The sequence below is a fragment of the Mixophyes fleayi genome, chromosome 4 (genome assembly GCF_038048845.1).
Source record: "Mixophyes fleayi isolate aMixFle1 chromosome 4, aMixFle1.hap1, whole genome shotgun sequence".
In the NCBI taxonomy this organism is placed as follows: Eukaryota; Metazoa; Chordata; class Amphibia; order Anura; family Limnodynastidae; genus Mixophyes; species Mixophyes fleayi.
The window spans coordinates 74770203-74790825 of record NC_134405.1 but is presented as its reverse complement, the minus strand read 5'-3'; the positions used below and the strand labels follow the sequence as shown (position 1 = coordinate 74790825).

Here is a 20623-nt window from a genome sequence, read left to right as displayed (position 1 = left end):
TTCATTCCTGCTGTGTGATGTGGCTGGTGTAGGACCGGGAAAACTTAAGGCCAAATTCCACAGTGAAATGTGCAAAATTTCACACCCATTGCATAATAAGGTCAATATTTAAATTTAAATATATATATATATAAATACATAAACTGCTCTATTGACGCGCAGTTGTGTGGCATCCACTTTTGGGACGTATCAACCAAATTTCCAGGAGTCAAATCAAGACAAACAGGACTGTCAATGGGAGATATGTTCAAATCTAGGATACCTCTCCTCAAATTAGATTAATCAAAGTAGTAAAATAATATTATTTTTTGTATAGGTCTCAAAAATGTTTCTTCATAGTAAGAATAGAAACTTGAAGAGAATAGTCTCCTTTGAGCTGGTAATACTGTGTGATTGATGTTTTTGTGAAGTGAGGGAGACTTCTCAAGCTCAGAGAAAAAGATGTTCCACAACAGTGCTACCTTTTTATTGGGCTGACCATCGAGGTCTGACAAAGGCTTCTAGGAATTAAACCCTCAAGGTCTCAGTTGAGCTATTTCAGTGTGTTCTCTTTAGAGATTAACTGAAATAGAGACACTGTAGAGGTTTTAAACTTGGGCTCACCAAGATAAAATGTACAGTTAACTATTTGTTGAGGACATGACTCATTGAAGTTTGTTTTGTTTATGCTTGATGTTCTAAAACTCCATGACACCAGACACACATGTGCCTAGAATATCTTCTATTATAAAGAAAATGAGGACTAATTACACAGATTCCTGTTAAAAAGATATGTTGTGGAAGAAAAGCAATGGAACATTTAAAGCTTAGTATGAAGGATGAAGTATAGTATGAATTTGAATGATAGCAGCAAAGGGCACACTTTGGAATTCATAATTGGCAAAAAAAGAACGTATCTTATAGGCATGTTGATGGATACATAGAAAAGTCATCAAATATTTGTCTAAGGTACTATGGCCAAGATACCGTAACAGGTTATTGATGCCTTAACACTAAGACGTTTCATGGCTACTGTGAACTGGGGCATTATATACAAATGTATAAACCACATGTGGAGTGGGAAGGACGGCTTAGTGCTCAGAGGGGAATTCAGTTCCATTCTGAGCACTTTTGTATTTGGTGCTTAAGATACAAGTCACAAGCATGCTGTGGCATCAATAGGACATGTGCCTTTTCTGATAACAGCAGAGAGTTGCACAACTCGCTGCAGCACCGGAGCAGCGTCACTTCTCATTGGGTGATTACTATTTAAGTAATCAGTTCAGTTCTGCATATGTGTAGAGGTTGTTAAGTAATGGTAGTGCTTTAATTAAACACCTTACATAAAGCTGAAGCATTACGGTATGATGGTCAGGTGCTTCTCTAACTTAACAGGCAGAACCTAATTAAAGGCCTTGAACACTTGCACTTCCTGCAGAAATGCACTGTGTAGAAGGGTGGAGTCATACAAAAGAGGAGGGCCAATGATATCACAGCAGGTTAAATGACTGCAATCTCAGATTTCAATAAGATACTGTCTGTTGTGCTGTGAGGAAGTAATGCTTTACTTTTTAGCAGAGCTACAGTAGATTGCCAGGTTAACGTTGAACAATGTACTTTACGCTAAGGTTCATTTCGTAAACCTATGAAACATACACTATATAATAAAATTATTATAACTGAGGGCTGAATTAAGCCCAATAAAAATTAAAAGCTCAAGTGTGTTCGTAACTTTATTTGTCCCTCTCTAAAGGGGTTACAGTGAGCAGGCAAAGTCAGCCTTAGGTATGCCCACTGCTGTGCCACTAGGGAAGGTCACTTATGCCAAAATATAAATTTCACAGGCTGGTGGTATTCTGTCTCTAGTCTGCAAGACAAGGTGCCCACCCTCCTTCCCTGTTTTTGGACCTTCTTTGCAGGTGCTTTCTTTGCACCTGCTCAGGGCGTTTTTACTGGTACCCTTGTGGGGTGGTTTTGGTTTGGGTTCCCACACCCTTCGACTTAGTTGCCGTGTGCTATGTTTATTCCAGGTGGTATTTTTTGCTGGCGCTTTGGGTGCCAACACCCGCTGGTTTGAGGATTGTGTTTTGCCTGAAAACATTGAGCAGTTGGCAACTTATGCTATGTGGTCGCAAATTAGCTTTATTTATGTCAGCTTTGGTTTTTGGTATAGGCACCGGCCTCGGGGGTGGGTTCGTTGGTTGCATTCTGTCAGAACAGAAGGTACGCGGGTTCTTGGATACTAGGGATAAGGGATACCCAGGTTTAAGGATAAGGATGCGCCGAAGTGAAATGGTTCCCCGTGTATTGATATCGAGAGTGTAAATGACCCTCACTGTGATTTTAGGAGCATTGATCCTAGCTGAACTGCTTTTTGCTTCCTCCTCCGCTATATAATGTTTGTATTTTAATAAACTCCTTTATTTGCCAAGTTCTGTTTTGTGTCCTTTTGTGTTATTAGTAGATTGGTAAGAAGGGATGTAAAGAGGGGGACTTATTATTATGTGGTGAACACAGAGTCTAATCCAAACATAAAATATATAAAGGAATACAGCTGCCTTGTTGAGTTCTTCCAGAATTCTCCAGCATTGTAATTATCCAAAGTAAAAATGACATTTAAATATCACTCTAAAAATAAAGTAAATATAGAGGAATTAGTTTTACATTCTTTAAATATACAAAGAATAAAAATACATGAGTCTGTTAAATCATCCAGGAAAAATCTATTATGCAAGTCCCCTCATGAGGTGTTCTTTTATTGGGAAGAGTATTGGACTTATTTTAAGAGAACCTGTCATGTATGGTATAATGAGTTGTTTACATAGTGCTTAGAGAGCTAAGTAAGTGGAAGACAATAAATCAGTGTTTCTATGTTCCCTCTGCTCAGGAGAAAGTTTAGAAAAAACAGAGCAGCCCTCATGTAAATGCAGGGACTCTGCTCGAGTGTCGTCCCACATTCTGTACTATACTCACTCCTGGGTGCTGCCATCTTTCACATTCCCTTCCTTATGAGCAACAACAAAACAATGGAACTGTGATAATGGAAGGCAGCACCCAGATGTGAGTATAATGCAGAATTCCAGACAACTCTCTGCAGTGTCTCTGCATTTGCATACAGGCTGAGCTGTTTTCAAAATGATTTCTTCTCAATCGGAGGTAGCACACCAGGCACTTTGTAAACAACTCATTATCCCAAATGTGGCAGACTCTGGGTCTGATTCATCTTTGGACGTCAGTCCATTTGTGTGGCGTATCTTGTGTGAAATAGCTCTGCGCATGCGCCAGAACAGGACTTACGCCAATGAACGCAGCTGCATGCAATTCACGTCTGAACGCAAATGACAATTATGACAGCCTACGACTTGAGAGCTGGAGCGGGTAGGGAAAGGGCGGACTGACGTAGGCAATGTAAAGTAAGGGTGGGCCGACGCAGATGCGGTCAATCCAAGGTACGTGGTTTTTTAACTGTATTGTTTGCACCAGCTACAGGCAGGTGTAAGTGCTGACTGAAAGCGATGACGGTCACAGCATAGTCTTCGTTTTCAAAACTACATGTATGTGTTCCGCTAGATTATATAGAAAGAGTGTATGCAAGGCAGGTTCACTAAATAAACGCATTGTATGCACAATACGCATTAAGAACATCCTGATTTATGTTTTCATGTTAAAAAAAAAAATAAAAAAAATTAAAATACATTTTTATTAATGATATAGTTCTGAGTCACTTTATTTTATTTTTTATTTTTTTTACATGGGTTCTAATGTGACTTTATATTGGACATATTCATGTGCGCATTCTGCAGTGTGTTCTGTCTGTCTACATGCAGGAAGTAACAAATAGCCATAGCGTAGTTATACCCAGATTCAAATGGAAACACATCTTGAGATGCGCTTGTATTTGAATACGGGTGTACGTGCCCACAATTTCCATGAAGGTTTTGGATCTGGCATGTTCACTGCAGTAGAAAGCCTATCACATCAGTGTATATCTTTATTCCATATGATGATTTATTTTAAATACAGACATTTAAATTTTCTTTGTTTATCATTATATGGTTCATTTATGTCTCCCTCCAGATTGTCTTTTCTGCAAAGAGAATAATACAAACAAAAGACACATACAAACACGTTCACAACATTCAAGTTTTAAAAATAAAGCCCATTACACACATTACACTCTATTTACACTTCAGTAGGTTTTTTGTTTTTTTTTGTTTTTTTCTTACATCAATAGCTGTTTTTGGCCTCTGATGGCAGCAATGGGCTTTAGGAGAGATGCCACAATGGAAAACACAATATAATTCTTGCAGGTGCCTGCGAAAATTGTTGCCATTTTAAAAGGAAAGCTAATATATTTTTATTGTTCCTGCATTAGCCTTCTCGCAGCCTCTGACAGACGGAATGGTGGAATTTGATATAATATGTGTGTTATTTAATTCTTTTTACTAAAAGCGACACAAACACAAAGGAAATATAGTCTGGTGAATACATTATGGCACAAATTCCATTTTCTTGTTCAGTAGTTTAAGATAAAAAGACTCCTCGTTGCTTCAGCCTCACAATGAACTATAATTCTCTGCACCCCTGTAAACGCCTTTGAGTATCTAAGACTATGGCCCTGTTCCCTAAATCATTGCAGCTTCTGAATGCTACTTTCTCCCGGTGCGTTTTATTATACTTCAGCATATCACTTCCCTTTTTTATATACTGTGCTGTTATAAAGTAATGGTTCTTTCATCTGCATTTTATATCAGAGTAGTAAATTTTAATAGTTACTTAGGTCTACGACACTCGTGGAACTTTTAGCGGAGTACGGATCGGATACACCATAAAGATTAATGCCCAAGAATTTACATTGTTATAACGCCACTCTCACTTTTCATGGCACCCTGAAGTTCCATTTTATATTTTGGGAAATAGGATAGATTGTTATTAGTAAAGGCAGAATGTTTGTAAGCCATGTAGAAAACGGGTATATTTGTCATAGCTCGACCGGAAAGGTTATATACGACCTATGTTTACATGGTGCCAAGGCATTGGCATTTTTAACAAATGAAGCTGCTAAGAGGTGTTTCCCCGGATAACAGTGCTGTTTTTTTTTCAATTGTCCTTTAATATGTTTCCTTATTTTAATGATCTAAAGCAAAATTACGGAAGGTGAATACCAAAAGTATTATTTCTAAAAGTTACAGGTAAAGCAAACAAAACCAGTCTCTTCTAGGCTAATATTTCTGATCTTATAAATCATATTTGCCCACTCTCCCGGAATGTCTGGGAGAATTACGGATACTTCTCCCAGACCCCGGGAGAGCGGTCCATTCTGTTTCATCCTGCCCACTGCACGAGAGCGATGAGCACCACGAATAGTGTCATTTGTGCCTGCAACCTGTGGCTTGATGATGCCATCGTGGCATTGCGCTACAGAGGTGAGACCACAATGATGCAATTTGCATCACCACGTCTTCCCTACATTTGCCATTTGACCTTTATAAAGTCACATGCAACTCTGTCACAACATGCTCTTGGTTATGTAAACGTGCAAATGCAGCCCTAAAATCCTGGCACTTTAGCCTATAAACATTGTGCAAATAATATGACCGAAAAGAATGACATTTTTCTCAAACAATTTTCAAAGGGTAAATTATAAACAGTGGAGGAAGCCATTATGTGGCATGTACCAATATACAGAAGCAGGGGTGGAACATTACATCACTAGGTGATGCAGTCCATACTCCCGTGGCCCCCATTCTGCACATGCACAGTAGAGCACTATTTTGGCTTCACAACGCTTGTACTGACATGACAGTGGGCGCGGGCTGCGTTGGAAATACCGCCATTGCTCGTTGTAGGGCGCCTATGATATCTCACTCATATCCCGGCCCCTTAGCCACTGCTCCCCCTGCAACAGCAGTGGTTCCGCCACTGTTCAGAAGGATGCAATGAATTTTACCTCAAAATACATTTCCAAAAATCTACATTTCGTGTTTTAGAATGGAGGAAATAAATGAGCATACTGGCAGACTAGATAAACCAATCTTCAATCAAATTCTGTATTTTACAATTGTAGCTAAAAATATTCATAAACTGCGCCCCCCTTCAGCATTGCTCCCTGGGCAGATGCCCCTATCGCACAGCCCTAGATACAGCCCTGCTATGATGTGTTGTTATTTTCACAATGTGATTGAACCTTACAGACGTAAAGTAGTGGAGAAGATTTAAAGTGTCAGCCCTAGTTCTACCCCAAGTCTCTAATACTGGGTGTCTCTGCTGCTGGCCCTTCTCCATCACTGCTGGTTTTGCAGCCACTACCGATCTTTTCTATCTGGGACTTAAAGGGATGGGATACTACTGGCATCAAACACAGATGGACACTGGAGCGTTGAAGAATCATTACTGCTGTTCATCTGATACTCTTCCAGTAGCACTAAATGCATTAGCTATTAATCAATGTGTATTAAGTGAAAAGAAAAAACAGACTCAGTTGTTCACCATGTCTGCAGCAGATTGAGGGAGAAAAGAGCTATAGCAGGGAAGACAAATGGCTCTGGTACCTGACATGCAGTAAATGGTTTGATCCTCCAGAGGAAGGGAGGGATGTCGAGAACAGAAATCTGGATGCTGAAGGTATTTCCCTTGAAATGAAGCAACTTTGGTTCTTCCAACAGCTGTCCACCTTGATGCCGTTCATCGGAAAGCACTTCCTACGACAGGAAAAGGAGAAATCAATAAGAGGATGGACCTTCACAGTTTTATAAGGTGGCTGAGTGGCATTTTGAATAATGTCATCTTCCTTGGCAAGCTAAATTAAGATGATCATAAAACGAGTATAAAGACAAAAGAATAATGCTATTAGTGTCAGGACTGGCCACATTTTACTCCGGCTGTCTGTTGGCGGTAATGGAATGCCAGCAGAATTATAATAACAGGCTCGCATATCAAACGCATTCCCCTGCCTGAGTGCAATCACAGATACGACTGCTTACAAACAAGGAAAACCTGACGGACTTCTTTTACTGACTCGCATTGCTCTAAGTGCATTATGCACAAAATACAGCCTGTGTTATTGTAAGGACAGCATGGTACAAGCTGCGAATCCTTACAACCTTTTACCCACTTTAAATGTTCATCGCATTGCAGAATTCAAACTTATATTTAAAAATAAAACATGTAGCTGATTTGTGTGTATGCATTTTTTTACGATTTTATTGTGGAAGCTGCAGCTGTATATTATTGTTTCCTCTATCTATCGGTCTCAATAGGCTGTTAGCTTTTACTATGCTGCAAACAATAATTACATAGTATCATCACTAATTAATAATGTTTATAGCCAACAGATGGAACAACAGTATTTTAGTAAGTTAGTATGATCTTACACTTCCAGCTATGCCACACCTACATACAGTGGCATGAGTATGTGGAGCTAATACCTTGCCATCTGGTTCATGTTCTACAGCAGGGCCCCCTTTTAAGAACATCTTGGGCCCCCGGGCACAGCAGTGCACCGGTGCCCCCATATATACAAAAAAAATAATAAATTATTATATATATATATAGGCCCTGCAGCCCATGGGGGCCCGTCGGAGGCAGGAAAAAAATGGATGTCGGGCGGGCGTGATGACGTCACGCCCGACATGCACTGCGAGCGCGACGGAGGAGGAGACCATGGAGGGAGCCGGATCGCCAGCTGACTGCAAGGTAAGTATTTTCTTCTTTTTTTTCAGGTTTTTTTTTTTTTACCTGCCTCCGACGGGCCCCCATGGGCTGCAGGGCCCCCGGGCACATGCCCATTGTGCCCAATGGGAAAGACAGCCCTGTTCTACAGTCTAATAAAATCATACTTGCCAACTCTCCCTGAATGTCAGGGAGACTCCCTGAAATAGGGGTGATCTCCCTCACTCCCTGAAGAGTCTGGCATTCTCCCTGATGCTGATCCAGTACAAAATGTGGTAGGCTTCGCCATCTGTGGTATGATGACACAGTTCAGAAATTGTGTCCTATGTCCATGTATTGATGCCTATGGAGGTGGCCATTTTCATGAGACCAAGATTTAATCAAAGACTGACAGGTAAGGCAACGTGACTTCAGTAATGGAGACAGAAATGTAAAAGACACTTCAGTCTCTAGAGATTCATAGCTGCTTTTCTTTAATGCATAGTTACCTCCGGGAGATCTCCCAGGAGAGTAGGGCAACCTTCCCGGTTCTCGTCCCCACAATAGATAAGTTGGGGGGGGGGGCTTAATGACACAAATATTGTGTCACAAATCGTGACAATCATTTAGGGGGGCGGGGCCAAAATTATGTGCATTGTCAAGCCCCGCCCCCACCTCCCCTGGGATCTCCCTGAAGCCAACAGGGAAAAGTTGGCAAGTATGAATAAAATAATGAGGCTTCATTTGAATGAGCTCCGCTACCAGGAGGGGAACAATGCATCGCTGGGTGACCCAGCCTGGGTCCTTTAGCAAAGCTTAGGTAAGGGGCCTAGAAATGCTGGTGTAACCTCCCAGTCCCCATCCCCCCACTCTGCTCTGAGCCTTTTCTGAGCACTGCCCTCTGCACATGTGTCATTCTCTGTAGAGCATAGAGGAGGTATTGGGAAGTTCTGCAGGAGCCTGGAGGGGGGGGTAAGTGAAGGCCACCGAGGGGGGAAGGTCATCCATAGTAGTTCGGCCAATGCCAGCTACATAATGTCTATTACAGAACTTCAGTGGAGCTGCACACAGGGTGGTTAATTTGTCCCGATTACATCCAGAACAGTGTTGGGAGGTTCTATAATCACTTGCGATAAGTTAGGGCAGTGTAGTTAAGGTGGAGCGTTATAACAAGAGAGCATTATAGTTAGACTAGCTTATGGATGACTCATGTGCAATATCCTGTTTTCCTGTCTGCTTCCAGCTCATCCATCTGTCTGTCATTTTATCTTGCATGTTCTTTAAGACACTTGTTATGTACTTTTTCCATTACATCTTTTGAACAGTATTACACTTTTTGAGTGTCCAGTACTTTGTCTGTTTGTTCTCTACGTCTTTGCAATATGCTCTATATCTGCTGCAGATATCTGTGGCACCTTATAAAGAAGCAATAATAAGAATAGTATGGTATTTATTACACATAAATGGGTACTTTATTATTTGGGCAACAATGGTACCTACAAATTATAACCCAAAAGTGAGTCCAAAAAGTGAGCTCAGTTTAGTAAATCCATTTCCAGTCCTAGTATTGCAATCAATTTGCACTTATTGGCTTCTACTGAACAGTGTCTAGCTCAAAGTATATACCCCTATAATTATCATATGCTCACTTGAAATAATGCAAGCTGAATGCACAATGAAACATAGATGCAGCTTTTTTCCATCTCTGCCCCTTTATTTTGGAGCTTTGAGACAGAAAGCACATCTGCAAGTGCATTAAGTCTGCAGCTGTGATGTGCTATTGTCTCACATGGTGGGTCAAACCAATTTGATGGACTACCAGTAGCACCATAATGTACAAGTAAGTCTACTGTACTATTGACAAAACAGCAAGATGCATGTTCATTTATAAAGGAAGCTGCCTTTTCCTAGAACGATAGGAGCAGGAAAAACACATACAAAAGCAACTCAGCTTTCCCTTTAGCAAGCGTGCCCTAGCCATTCCCCCAGGAGCAAGTATTTCGCTACAGCTGGAATCTTGCTCAGTCAGCTGGCAGCAAGTTTGCACTGGTGAAAAATATATCCTAATATCCATTAACTGCCTCTGAGCCGCTCTTTGAGTTAGAGAATAGAAATTTTGAACAATTGTAGGATAGTATAGTTAGGAGAGCAGGGGGCATCCTATGTGCCTGCCAGCATGGCTGACAGTCTGGCAGTCAGGAGATGAATGGAAAACAGATGAAATCTCCTGAAAATTCAGTTGTTGTGATATATCCCATCTCTCCAGTAACATGATGCTGTAATATACAGTGAACTGGCCACACAAACCTTCATAAGGGAGAAAGGTAGTGTTAATTAATTAACCTTCAGATTTATGGGTAGGTGGTATAATTACAGATATATCAGCTGGACCAATACCCATCCTTTTAATCTTGACATGTCAGCAATCTCACATTTAGATTGTAAGCTGTGGGGCAGAGTGTACGACAGTGGTTGTGAAGATCATGTTAAGACCACTGCATATATCCCAACTTTCATGATTTCCCCAATCAGGACAGGGTGAGAAGTGGGTACGGTCATGTTACATGGGGGGCGTAATCACATCACTGGAGTTTGCCACATCCGCCGGGGACGAGTCCAGCGATTCCGAAATTCTGGGCCACCCCAAACCCCTTCAACTTCCTTAAAAACAACCCTTCAAAAAGGATCTAGGCCCCCCTCCGGACGATGAAGCATGGGATGACATGAGACTGGGGATAGCTAAAAGCTCCATATCCACCAAACTTAAAGAAACCTCTTATAAAATCTATTACCGTTGGTATTATACCCCTACTCGACTCCACAGCATGTTTCCCTCTTCTTCACCTTATTGTTAGAGGGGTTGTGGCCACAGGGGAACTATGCTCCATATATGGTGGACCTGCCCAATAATCTCCTCCTTCTGGGATGTGGTTTGTGGCATTCTAAACTCTCTATTTGAGGCTCCCGTTGCAAAGGACCCCTGGGTGTTTCTACTATGCTATCCTCCTCCAGAGCTTGACAAATTTTCCAAAAAACTAGCTTCACGTATACTGACAGCGGCTAAATCCCTTATCGCGCTAAACTGGAAAAAAACGTCCCCTCCCTCTCTAACAGCCCTTAAAAAACAAATCTGGCATGTCGCAGCCATGGAACAGATTACCTATTACCTCCATGATAGAGGCCATGTTTTTAACCAGGTTTGGGCTCCTTGGCAGTTTGTGGAAAGCTCGCGTCCCCCTAACAATTAGCCCCGTGATAAGGACCCATGTGGGGTAAGTCCGGCTCCCTTATACGCTTTGCCCTCTTATCTTCTTGAGTCGTCTACACACTCTCCACCCCCTGAGCTCTTTCATATACCTGCTTTGTGGTCCCCCCCCCCTCCTCTCTGACTCCCTTTCCCCACTCCCACATTTCACACTTTCACTACAGTTATATACAATTATTTGATACCGCATATAAAATTGTAAAAATGGTTGTCTCATTATAAGCTTCTATGTACATGTTGATTCAATTGTTCTGACTGTTTTTGTACATCTGTTCAATAATAACGATCTTATTCCCTGTATTTGCTTATATGACCAACCAAAATAAAGAATTTAAAAAAAAAAAAAAACAACCCTTCAATGCAGCAGGCACCTGTCGCTGGCATGTGTGTTCGCTATATAGGACAAAAGTCCTGACCTATGGGACAGCCCCCAAAAATTGGGATTGTCCTAACTAAATCGGGACAGTTGGGTGATATAATTTAGTGCTCAGTATAGTTTTGAGTGCACAATAAAAGGTGCCTTGACATTTTAACATATACAGTGGCAGTGTCCTGTTAGGAATAGGGAGGTATTATTATGATCCTATGTCAGGCGGTTCTTTGTGTAATATATTTAAATGTAGTTGCTAATTTTGTCCCTCTATAGCTGGAGTAGTTTGTAAAGTTTACGTTTGAGCCTCAAGGGCTCCCTATTTTGGAGCAGTACATTTATAGAGACATTATTTCCGCAAGAAGTTGCTGCATTAGGAATATAGCTTTACTATAATACAGACAGAATAAAAGTTTTTCAGTGCGGAGAGACAAGCTACAGTCTGAGAGCATTGACATAACAATGGTGCCAGAAGTGGTAATGTAGAGAGGTGAGAACTGGTACTACAAACACAATGAAAGCTAATAAACTGAACAAAAAGTCAACAACAAACAAAAGTCCCAGCAGTTCTAGATTTTACATATGGCAAGAAACTCAACCTGGCAATATAAATGACCAGATGTTATAGTGAATGAAGAAACATGTTCTGCAATACTATATTCCCAAAAAATAATACAAACCACATGCAGCCATCTTCTAAGAAATACAAGTTTAACCACCTGGTGTTCACCAGCATACCTACCAAAATGTATCTGGGCAATACTGGGCCAAAATACTGATCTGCTAAAGCCATACCTCTATTTCCTACAAAACACATTCTAATCCATCCAACCACGACCAACTATGAAGAAGCTCCGCCCATTTCTGGGTCTGCCCAATCGGGGCCGTTTTACAGCAATTGGCAGAGTTGGAATCTATGTGAAAGTTCACACATGGAACTGCATGTGAGCTCACTGCTCATTTCTATATGTCTTTGAATAGGAAATATTTGCAACAAACATACTAAGATATGTACATACTAAGATTTCTACATATGTATTTGTCTATAGTCCTTATTAAGTAGTGTTGACTTTGTAAACGCTTTGTTTTCAAATATTTGTATATTACTTTAAGGGTTCTGTTTATGACCCTTCGTATTTTCACGATCACTATGCTCAGAATATAACTAGCAAAAGTGAGGGGAGGAGTATGAAGCCTGCCTGAGAAGGATCTGAAGATCCCTTTCCTGTGATGCTCTCACCATAGGAAAGAACAGCTGTCGCTATCTTCAGAAAATGAGGATGGAATGTATACAAGAACAAAACAGGCATACATTGCTTAATTTAGGAATCTCAGAACACATGAACTGTTGAAGTGATGGATTCATCAGCATAAGTGCTCCTATGTAAACTGTGAATCTGAAAAGGCATATTATATAACAATAACCCAGAAAAAGACATGGTAGAACAAACTAACATGAAAGCCTGGCTGGCGCCCCCACCCAACCTCACATAACCTCTATTGGAATAGTGAAAGTGCTGACCTTCTGAAGAAGATTGTTCTCTACATAATTGTGACTGTACGTCTTAGGGATTTTAATTGGTTCCCAGGTTCCAGGCTGAGTGAAAAGCTGTCATTTCATCCTGTAGAACTGCCATTAATTTCTCATTAATCAGAATATCATCCAGTTTGTTCTGAACCATTGTTAAAAGTAAATCTGATTTGAGCCATTACCACAGCCACCTAGCAGCCAAGAGCAGGTGAGATGTATATTTCCGGGCAGGTGTAGAGATTTCTTTAACTAGCTCATTCAGTAACGCTGATCACTGGGACAACCTAATTGTAGTTTTAAGGATGTGTTTGAGCAGATACATCTTATGCCCAGAAAGTATTTTCTCTAGGAGATCAATTCCACCATATATGTCCTGTATCCTGATCACTGCAGGACCTACAATATATGGAGATATAAGTTCATAGGAGGGTCCCATCATGTTGGTGTATCATGAAACCCACCTTGCAGCATCAAATATTTTGTTCCAAGATTAAGGGGAAGGGGGTTGTTGCAGTTGCTCATCCCAGATCACACAAAGGGAAGCTCTGTCTGGTAAACCATCCCTGAGCAGTGGGAATATAATAGAGGACCTGCCCCTTTAGCTTTTAGGGAATTTTCTCATAAGAATTTCAATTTGGTCATTATAGGTGTAGCAGGGACTGATGAACAGGAAGTGAGATAATGTTTCAACTGCAGGTATTGAAACTGCTCAGTATGAGGGGCAATATGACGGAACTGAAGCAACTAGAAGGAGACAATCTTACCCTCCAGCCAGAGATCTGCATCCTGTAAAAGCACCGATCCCTCCAACATTTGAATTGGTGTCATATGCTATGTAGAAGTTGGGTTTCTCAAAAAATGGTTGCATTTGGGAGTTAGGGGAGATAAAGATAAAATACATTTATATTTCTACTTTTTTCCATAAAGTGAGAGAAAACTATACAACCTTATTATTAAAGACCATTCTGGTCCCCGGGCAGCTTGGCTTCATATCACTGCATTAAGTGGAAATGTAAGAATGGCTTGGGACTCAAACTAGACAAATGTTGCCTAAAGACCTCCAGAATTAAAAGCTGGATTGCTTGCACTAGTGGCTTGATTGCCTGTGACTCCCGACTCACCATTTTAATACATCAATCATCTGCAAAGAGTTCATTGATGCGATTAGAATGCTAAAAACGCTAAGGGGTCTATATATCGACTGGTCGTTATGAAGAACCCAATGAGCTTTGCCTTTGCAAAAATTGTGTTTTAAAAAAACAATAGCAAGCCGCAGAAAATCAGTGTTTTTTCATTACAGCCACTTGATAAATATATCCCATTTTTTTAATTAAATATTGCAACAAGGAACAAATGGGCAAGAGTTCCTTCAAGCCTACAGGCTCTATACTTCATCAAATCCTTAGGCTTTGTCAGGGGCGGGCTGGGCCGGGGGGCAGGGGGCAGCGGCCACTCGGGCCGCTCAGTCCAACCACTGTTAGGGCTGCCCCCCCCCCCTCTCCGATGTAATATTTCTTATTTATTTTGTTCGGCCACATCAGCGCACAGGCAGCTGCATCACATGACACACGATGCGGCTGCGTCATCATTTACGCCTGTGCGCCCCCCCGGGCTTAAACGTGCCAGCCCGCGCCTGAGCTTTGTTGTCAATCTGTTTTCAACATTGATTACTAATTGTTCATTAAAACGTGACACTCATCTCCCTAATTCAAGCCCCCATTTGGTAGCCCTCAATAGCTGCTTTCAGATTTTGCTATGCACTGCACCCCTGTGCACTGGATTTTGTTCCCCAACAGTTTAGTTTGTAACACTATCACTCAATTGAAGGCAACAGTTTCTCATCAATCTAAACTCAGTTCCTTTTTATCACTTGAGGGTACCTGATCACTGACCAACAGGATATTGGGAAATATTGGGCCTCATTTTTTCGGAGCATAGCAAACATAGGGATCAATCTTGCACTTTGGGAAGAGGAGAAGGGCTTTCTTGGCATGTTCTAGCTCAACTCTAAATTGCAGTGTAAAAATATAGCTGTCCAGTATTTCCATGCATGCATAAAAATAAAAAATAAATGCATTTTCACCACTTACATTGCAACACGGTTTGTCGAGGAGCAAATTTGCTCCTGTTTTTGCTCCTAAACTCTAAATGAAGCCCATTATGTTTAACTAAAACATCTCATTTGTGCAGTTTGCCTCTTTGAAATAAAAAAATAATACTCCCTACATTACACAGGAGACTTATTAACCTTCTAGCTGCTTTTTAACCTAAGTTTATGCAGCATAATCGCATATGTGCGCTGTAGACAGACTCAAAGGTTTGCAAATATTATTCCATAAAACTGAAGCTATTTAGGGGCAAAGGCAGCTGTAATACATTATGTTTATCCAGACTCTAGTCATCGCCATCATGCTGCTTATATATAAAATGTACTGCAGAGTGGGGCTGGATCTGTCGCACAGTAGTACAGGCTGCCTTTAAAAAAGGACACAGCACATCAGAAGCATAGATCATTCCCGGAAAGTGAGCAATTGCTATATTTGACACTCTCATTTTATTATAAGAACAAAGGCAGAGAAACTGCTTTGATTTGCCCTTTATACGATCAACCTGATGAGACTGAAACTTTGTCCTTTTGTCTCCGATTAAAATGAGTGCAATTTGCAAGCTGAGAAAGTGCTCCCTCTCCTCTTTCACAGTCTGTGCTCTCTGTACCATCTCTGATTATCCTGCCGCACAGTCAATTGTCATTTTTAGAGGGTATCACTATGAGGATATCTCTTTGCTCCAGGAATGTTTCTTTCTACTCACTTTTACAATACAGTCATTGGAGATTTATGTTAAGTGTACCCATCGCCTATACACAGCAGAGGTCATTTACGAAGCAGAAACCGGCAGCTTTGGACCTGCTGCGAGCCTTGTTTTACAGAGCAGTGCAGATTTCATTTTGCAGAGCACGATGGTTGGATGAAGATATAGAGGGTGCAATATTCAGGGGCTTTTCTTGCCTTCCTTGGGGCTTTCCATTTGCAAAGGGACTTGACTCCTACACTAACTCAGTACAGGTGGAGATCGGGACTCGTACTACATGTTTACTGAAACAAAACTTACAGAGTAGAGTGCCCTGTGTAAAATAAATAAATAATGATACAAAAAAACACAACCTGGTCTTCCTTATAACAGATGGAGACCCCAGGCGTGAGATCACCCTGCTATAGTGAAGTTTTGCCCCCCCTCCCCTTATATACAGGCACCAGACTCGGCAGACACACCCTATGCTTGTAGCCTCCTTGTTATAATTGAAACCAACCCATGCTGTCTAGTACTGGGGCTTGGAAGGAAGGGGAGGGTCACTGCCATTATTTATTTATTTTATTTTGGGCTGTGCGTGGGGATGGTAATTTTGCGTGGTGCATTACAGTACTTGGAGAGGATCTGCAAGCACGTCTTATTAATAACATAGGATGAGACCTGATCAGTGCCAGCCTTCAGTGAACTGAATTTCTAGGCACATTCAACATTGTAATAACACATACACATATCTGAAAAGTGTATTTAATTGAAAGGAGTGAATGGGTGCCACTCACACCTGCCATTAGCGCACGTGGCAATGAAGGAGGATGAGGATGGCCGAGCGCTCCGTAAGCACCATACACCCCCTGTGATGATAGCCATGCCCCATTCTCAGTTGTGCGATGGCGCACACACGATGTCATGATTCTCCAACTTAAAAAGTTTGGAGGTATGCAGAAGTTTGGACTACACCTTTACAAAGTACTCCACTTAAAGATTTTTGTACCTTTCCATACTTGGAGGTACACTCATAGTTTGATGCTCCTAATTATGAATATTTGTTTCCTGCACAAAATAATTGCCTCCACTGTGTGTAGGGTACACTTCAGCATAATGCAAAAGCTTAGGGTTCGTGTTCAAGTGACTAAACTAAACACAATAAATGAAGATACTTTTATTATACAACCTAGTCATGACTTTCAAAAATATATGTCAACTATAAAAAGCCATCATTTTTGTTGTGCATTGATCATTATTTTAAAGCAATAAGCATCCCTTAAAGTGCATTCTGATACTTATATGTGCAATTCCAGAACAAAATATCATTGTTTTCCGGGAAAAAAAACAATTCTGATTAATAAATATCTAGAGAACCAAAGACAAATAAACTATCCCAATGAAAAATCTTCCAAGGACTGAAATAGCCCTTACCTGGAATGCACATGGGGTATTGTCCACACAGTAAACCCTCAGGTTGTAATCCAGTGAATTGCAGGACATGCAGCCAAACACAGCCACCTTGAGCTCCTTCACTGCACAGTCTGTGAGAGGTTCTCCCACCAAAGCATAAGTGCCAAAGCTGTCCATTAATATATGGCAAGCAAAAGGATCCAAAAGGCAGTAAAATGAGGTGGTTTCATCGTCTGTGGACATCACCTCCTGGAAGAGAACAGAGAATGTTTAATCCCATAGGAACCATCTTTAGAAGATGGATTACTGACACTTGATTCCTGCCATGTTCTGTTTTGGGACAGGGGGCGGTGCACACCTTGACAGGTGAGATTCTGCTAGTTGTATGTAAAAAAAACAATACATTACAGGGGCATCACCTATAAAGGGACACAATCAATAAAGCAAGTGTCTTAGGCTTGTAAGTACAATGTACCATGTAATCAATGATATAGTCCAGTTAATGTATTATTGATTCAGAATCACTAAGGGTCATTTACAAATTGTAAAATGTACAGATCCACATGGCTTATCTATGTGTGCAAGGATTGTTACCTATGTGCCTGGCATAATTCAAGGTGCACATCTGTTTCATGGTCTTTGGACTGATTGGTGTGCATGGTGGAAATAGTAACAATGAAGTGACAAATTCCAACCATTTAAACTTTTCTCCTCCTACAATCAGTCAAGCTGTTGTACCCCTTGCAAATCCAGGCATTTCCCCATAAAAACTGGAGCATTTTAGTAGGCGCATGAAACTAAACAGCATTTGCACTGCAGGATTGCACTTTTGCATGGTTGCAAATAATACTTACACGGGTGATGCACATTTTGCATTTATTAATAACACTGTCCAAACAATATTATCCCATATTTATAGGATATTTCATTACATTATTATAATGTGTATAACAGTGAAGACAACTCTTTACCGTATCCCTCTACGCTATGATGGGATGTTAGTATACACACTTATTACTCCCAACGTAAACCTGGGGCATATGCTGGTGATGTAGAGCTGTATGTATTTTGCGATGCATCCGGCTGAATAAATGCATGTTACTGCGTTCTCTCATGTGTGTATCTTTGTCTGCTTACATTCGAGGAGCAGATGCTTCCATCTACACGTGAGCCTTAACATTTACTGTACAAAATAACCACCACAATCTAAGTTCCAGTGTATAAATTGAAGTTCCACAGACAAGTCCAACTATCTCTGGAAACTACATGACACATATAGTGCCACTCTTATAAATTGTTTGAGAATATCACATGAACAGTTTCCATTAAGACGACCTTCAATGTGTCATGCAGCGTTTTTTGACACAGAGGGGAATTTATAAGAAATGCGCATGGTTTACAATGTGCATTTAAAAAAAAAAAAATATGTGTTTAAGTTTAATTATGCATGTGTGAAAGGCCTCATATTTTAAGAATTAAGATACCATCTATCTATACATAATCTGACATTATAAGTCACTATTCAGTTCTATATGCTGATAAGATCACGTCAACATTTATGCGGTCATTGTACCTCGTGGGGCCTGAGTCATTAAGGAGAGCAAGGCAAAAAAGGGAGTAAATTTGATCCTGGACAAACTAAGTTACAATGCAAGAGGTGCAAATTAGTTTAATATTTTGCACATAAGGAAAATACTGACTGTTTTTTCATCTAGCACACAAATACTTTATTTTTACACAGAATTTTTAAAATGATCTTTCCCAACTATAATTCTGTACTCACATTTTAAATTTACCTCCCCATCCAATGCAACATGGTTTTGCCCAGGGGCAAAGTTACTCCTTTTTTATGCTTTGCTCTCCTTAATGACTTAGGCCCTTGGTGTCTTGTAATATTCTGTAATTTACCTAAGGAGGTGAACTAAATCATATGTAATCATCAGTAAGGGATACATTATGCATATTGCTTGGATATCTCTCACATTATTTTGTTTTGTGTGTTAATGTTTTGTAAGGTAGGCATTGTATCTTTACAGGTTACTTGCCTCCCATTTGCCCTGCTGTGATCTTCTTTTGAGACGGACATTCCAGTGCTCGCAGCTGACTTCAGCGCAGTGTGGGATGGTTAAGGCCACAGGAGTAGAGAAGGTCATATCAAGTGGTCCACAGGTGACCTCAGGTCCTAAGAGAACCTCCGAGCCCTCCAGCTGCAAACTTTCAACAGACAAAGCAAATTGAGACACAAAACCTTGTGCAATGCCAAGAGCAAAAAAACAAATCGACCAAATGTCCCATATTCTCCAGTATAATAAAATCCTTTGTAGCATTGAATTGCTCTGTGCATGATAAAATCAATAGGCTAAACATGGCAGAATTTTATTTAAGCTATTTCGCAACATATCACCCACCCTTTAGTTGCAGCAGAAGCAGTTCTAATGGATTATTATCATCCCAGCAATAAATTAGAAATACTTCTTGTAGACCAGGACAATGATATGTTAATGAAGTTATATTGCCCTCAGAGAGTGTCCATTCAAGTCTTTTAAAATGATGGTGAGATGTGACAGTATCATGCTTATTCTGAGGCGTTTCATCTCTTGTCCTAATATCTTTCTTGTGACTGTTTTTCAACTATAACTGTCCCCCGGTTGCCCTGGTTTTGATGTCTGCAGCCAAGCTGAAGCTCCGCTGACTATACGCTGAGTATTCTGAAGTCCACACTTGAGTGGTTTTATACAGTGGCATTGGTTAGACAATGTAATTACAGGATTAGATCATCTGACAGCTGGATAACAGCTTTCTTTTATGGCAACCAGTAAATCTTGCAGGTTTAGCAAGTGGCAGGTAATAAACAAACAGCCCACAGTGAATCTGTCTACAATTTATTCTATAGGGTAGATATGACCAGAGGATCAGCTACACAGTAATTGGGCTTATAGTATATCCTGACTACATGCTCTTCTATATTAAAGTGTATATTACATTGGTTTCATACAAAAAAATTACATTTTATGATATATTAATATATCAAAAGCAACATATATAAGTCACTTATTACAGAAAGCTTTTTTGCATTTATTTGTTTTTTAATAGACCACCTATATACATCCTTAGAACAGGAATCCCAGTATTAGCCTTGATGTTATTTTATTGTGCCATCCAAAACCTCACCAGGAAGCGAGAGGCAGGGAGATGTGGTTAGCTGTTTAGCTTTATTACATCAGTCTCATCCTAATTTTGGAACATGGCAGTGAGAGTACTAGCGGGAGTATCACGGCCTTAGTCTACAGGTACTTCATAATCATCAAGGGAATAATGAATTATGGATTATATCAGATAATTCTACAAGAGTGTCAGGTTATATGAGCAGAGTGTGGGTAGTCGTGTCACAATGACCTTTAATAAACAAGTATGTCAACAGCAGAATGGATGAAGAGGAAGAGATATCATGTTTTGCAGCGGCTAAGTCAAAGCTTTGACTAAAATGAGTTTCTGTGACATGACCTAAAGTTAGCAATTTATGCAAGACAACACAAAAATATAAACAAAAACAAAATAGTTGAGACAAAATGCCTACAGGGATTGTCTAGTTAAAACATTTGCTGTTAAAGGAATTGATATAAGT

The 20623-nt window shown here is 40.4% G+C and overlaps 1 protein-coding gene across 2 annotated transcripts in view; it reads right to left on the bottom strand.

Moving 5' to 3' along the window:
* The window catches only part of UNC5D (unc-5 netrin receptor D), a 397571-nt gene that overhangs the window by 26552 nt on the left and 350396 nt on the right, over positions 1–20623 (bottom strand). For both annotated transcript variants that reach the window (XM_075207473.1, XM_075207472.1), the window contains 3 exons: positions 19044–19212; positions 17020–17247; positions 6531–6680 (listed from right to left, as the gene is read on the bottom strand). In XM_075207473.1, coding sequence (XP_075063574.1) covers positions 6531–6680; positions 17020–17247; positions 19044–19212 — 547 coding nt within the window. The remainder of the gene's footprint in view (positions 1–6530; positions 6681–17019; positions 17248–19043; positions 19213–20623) is intronic.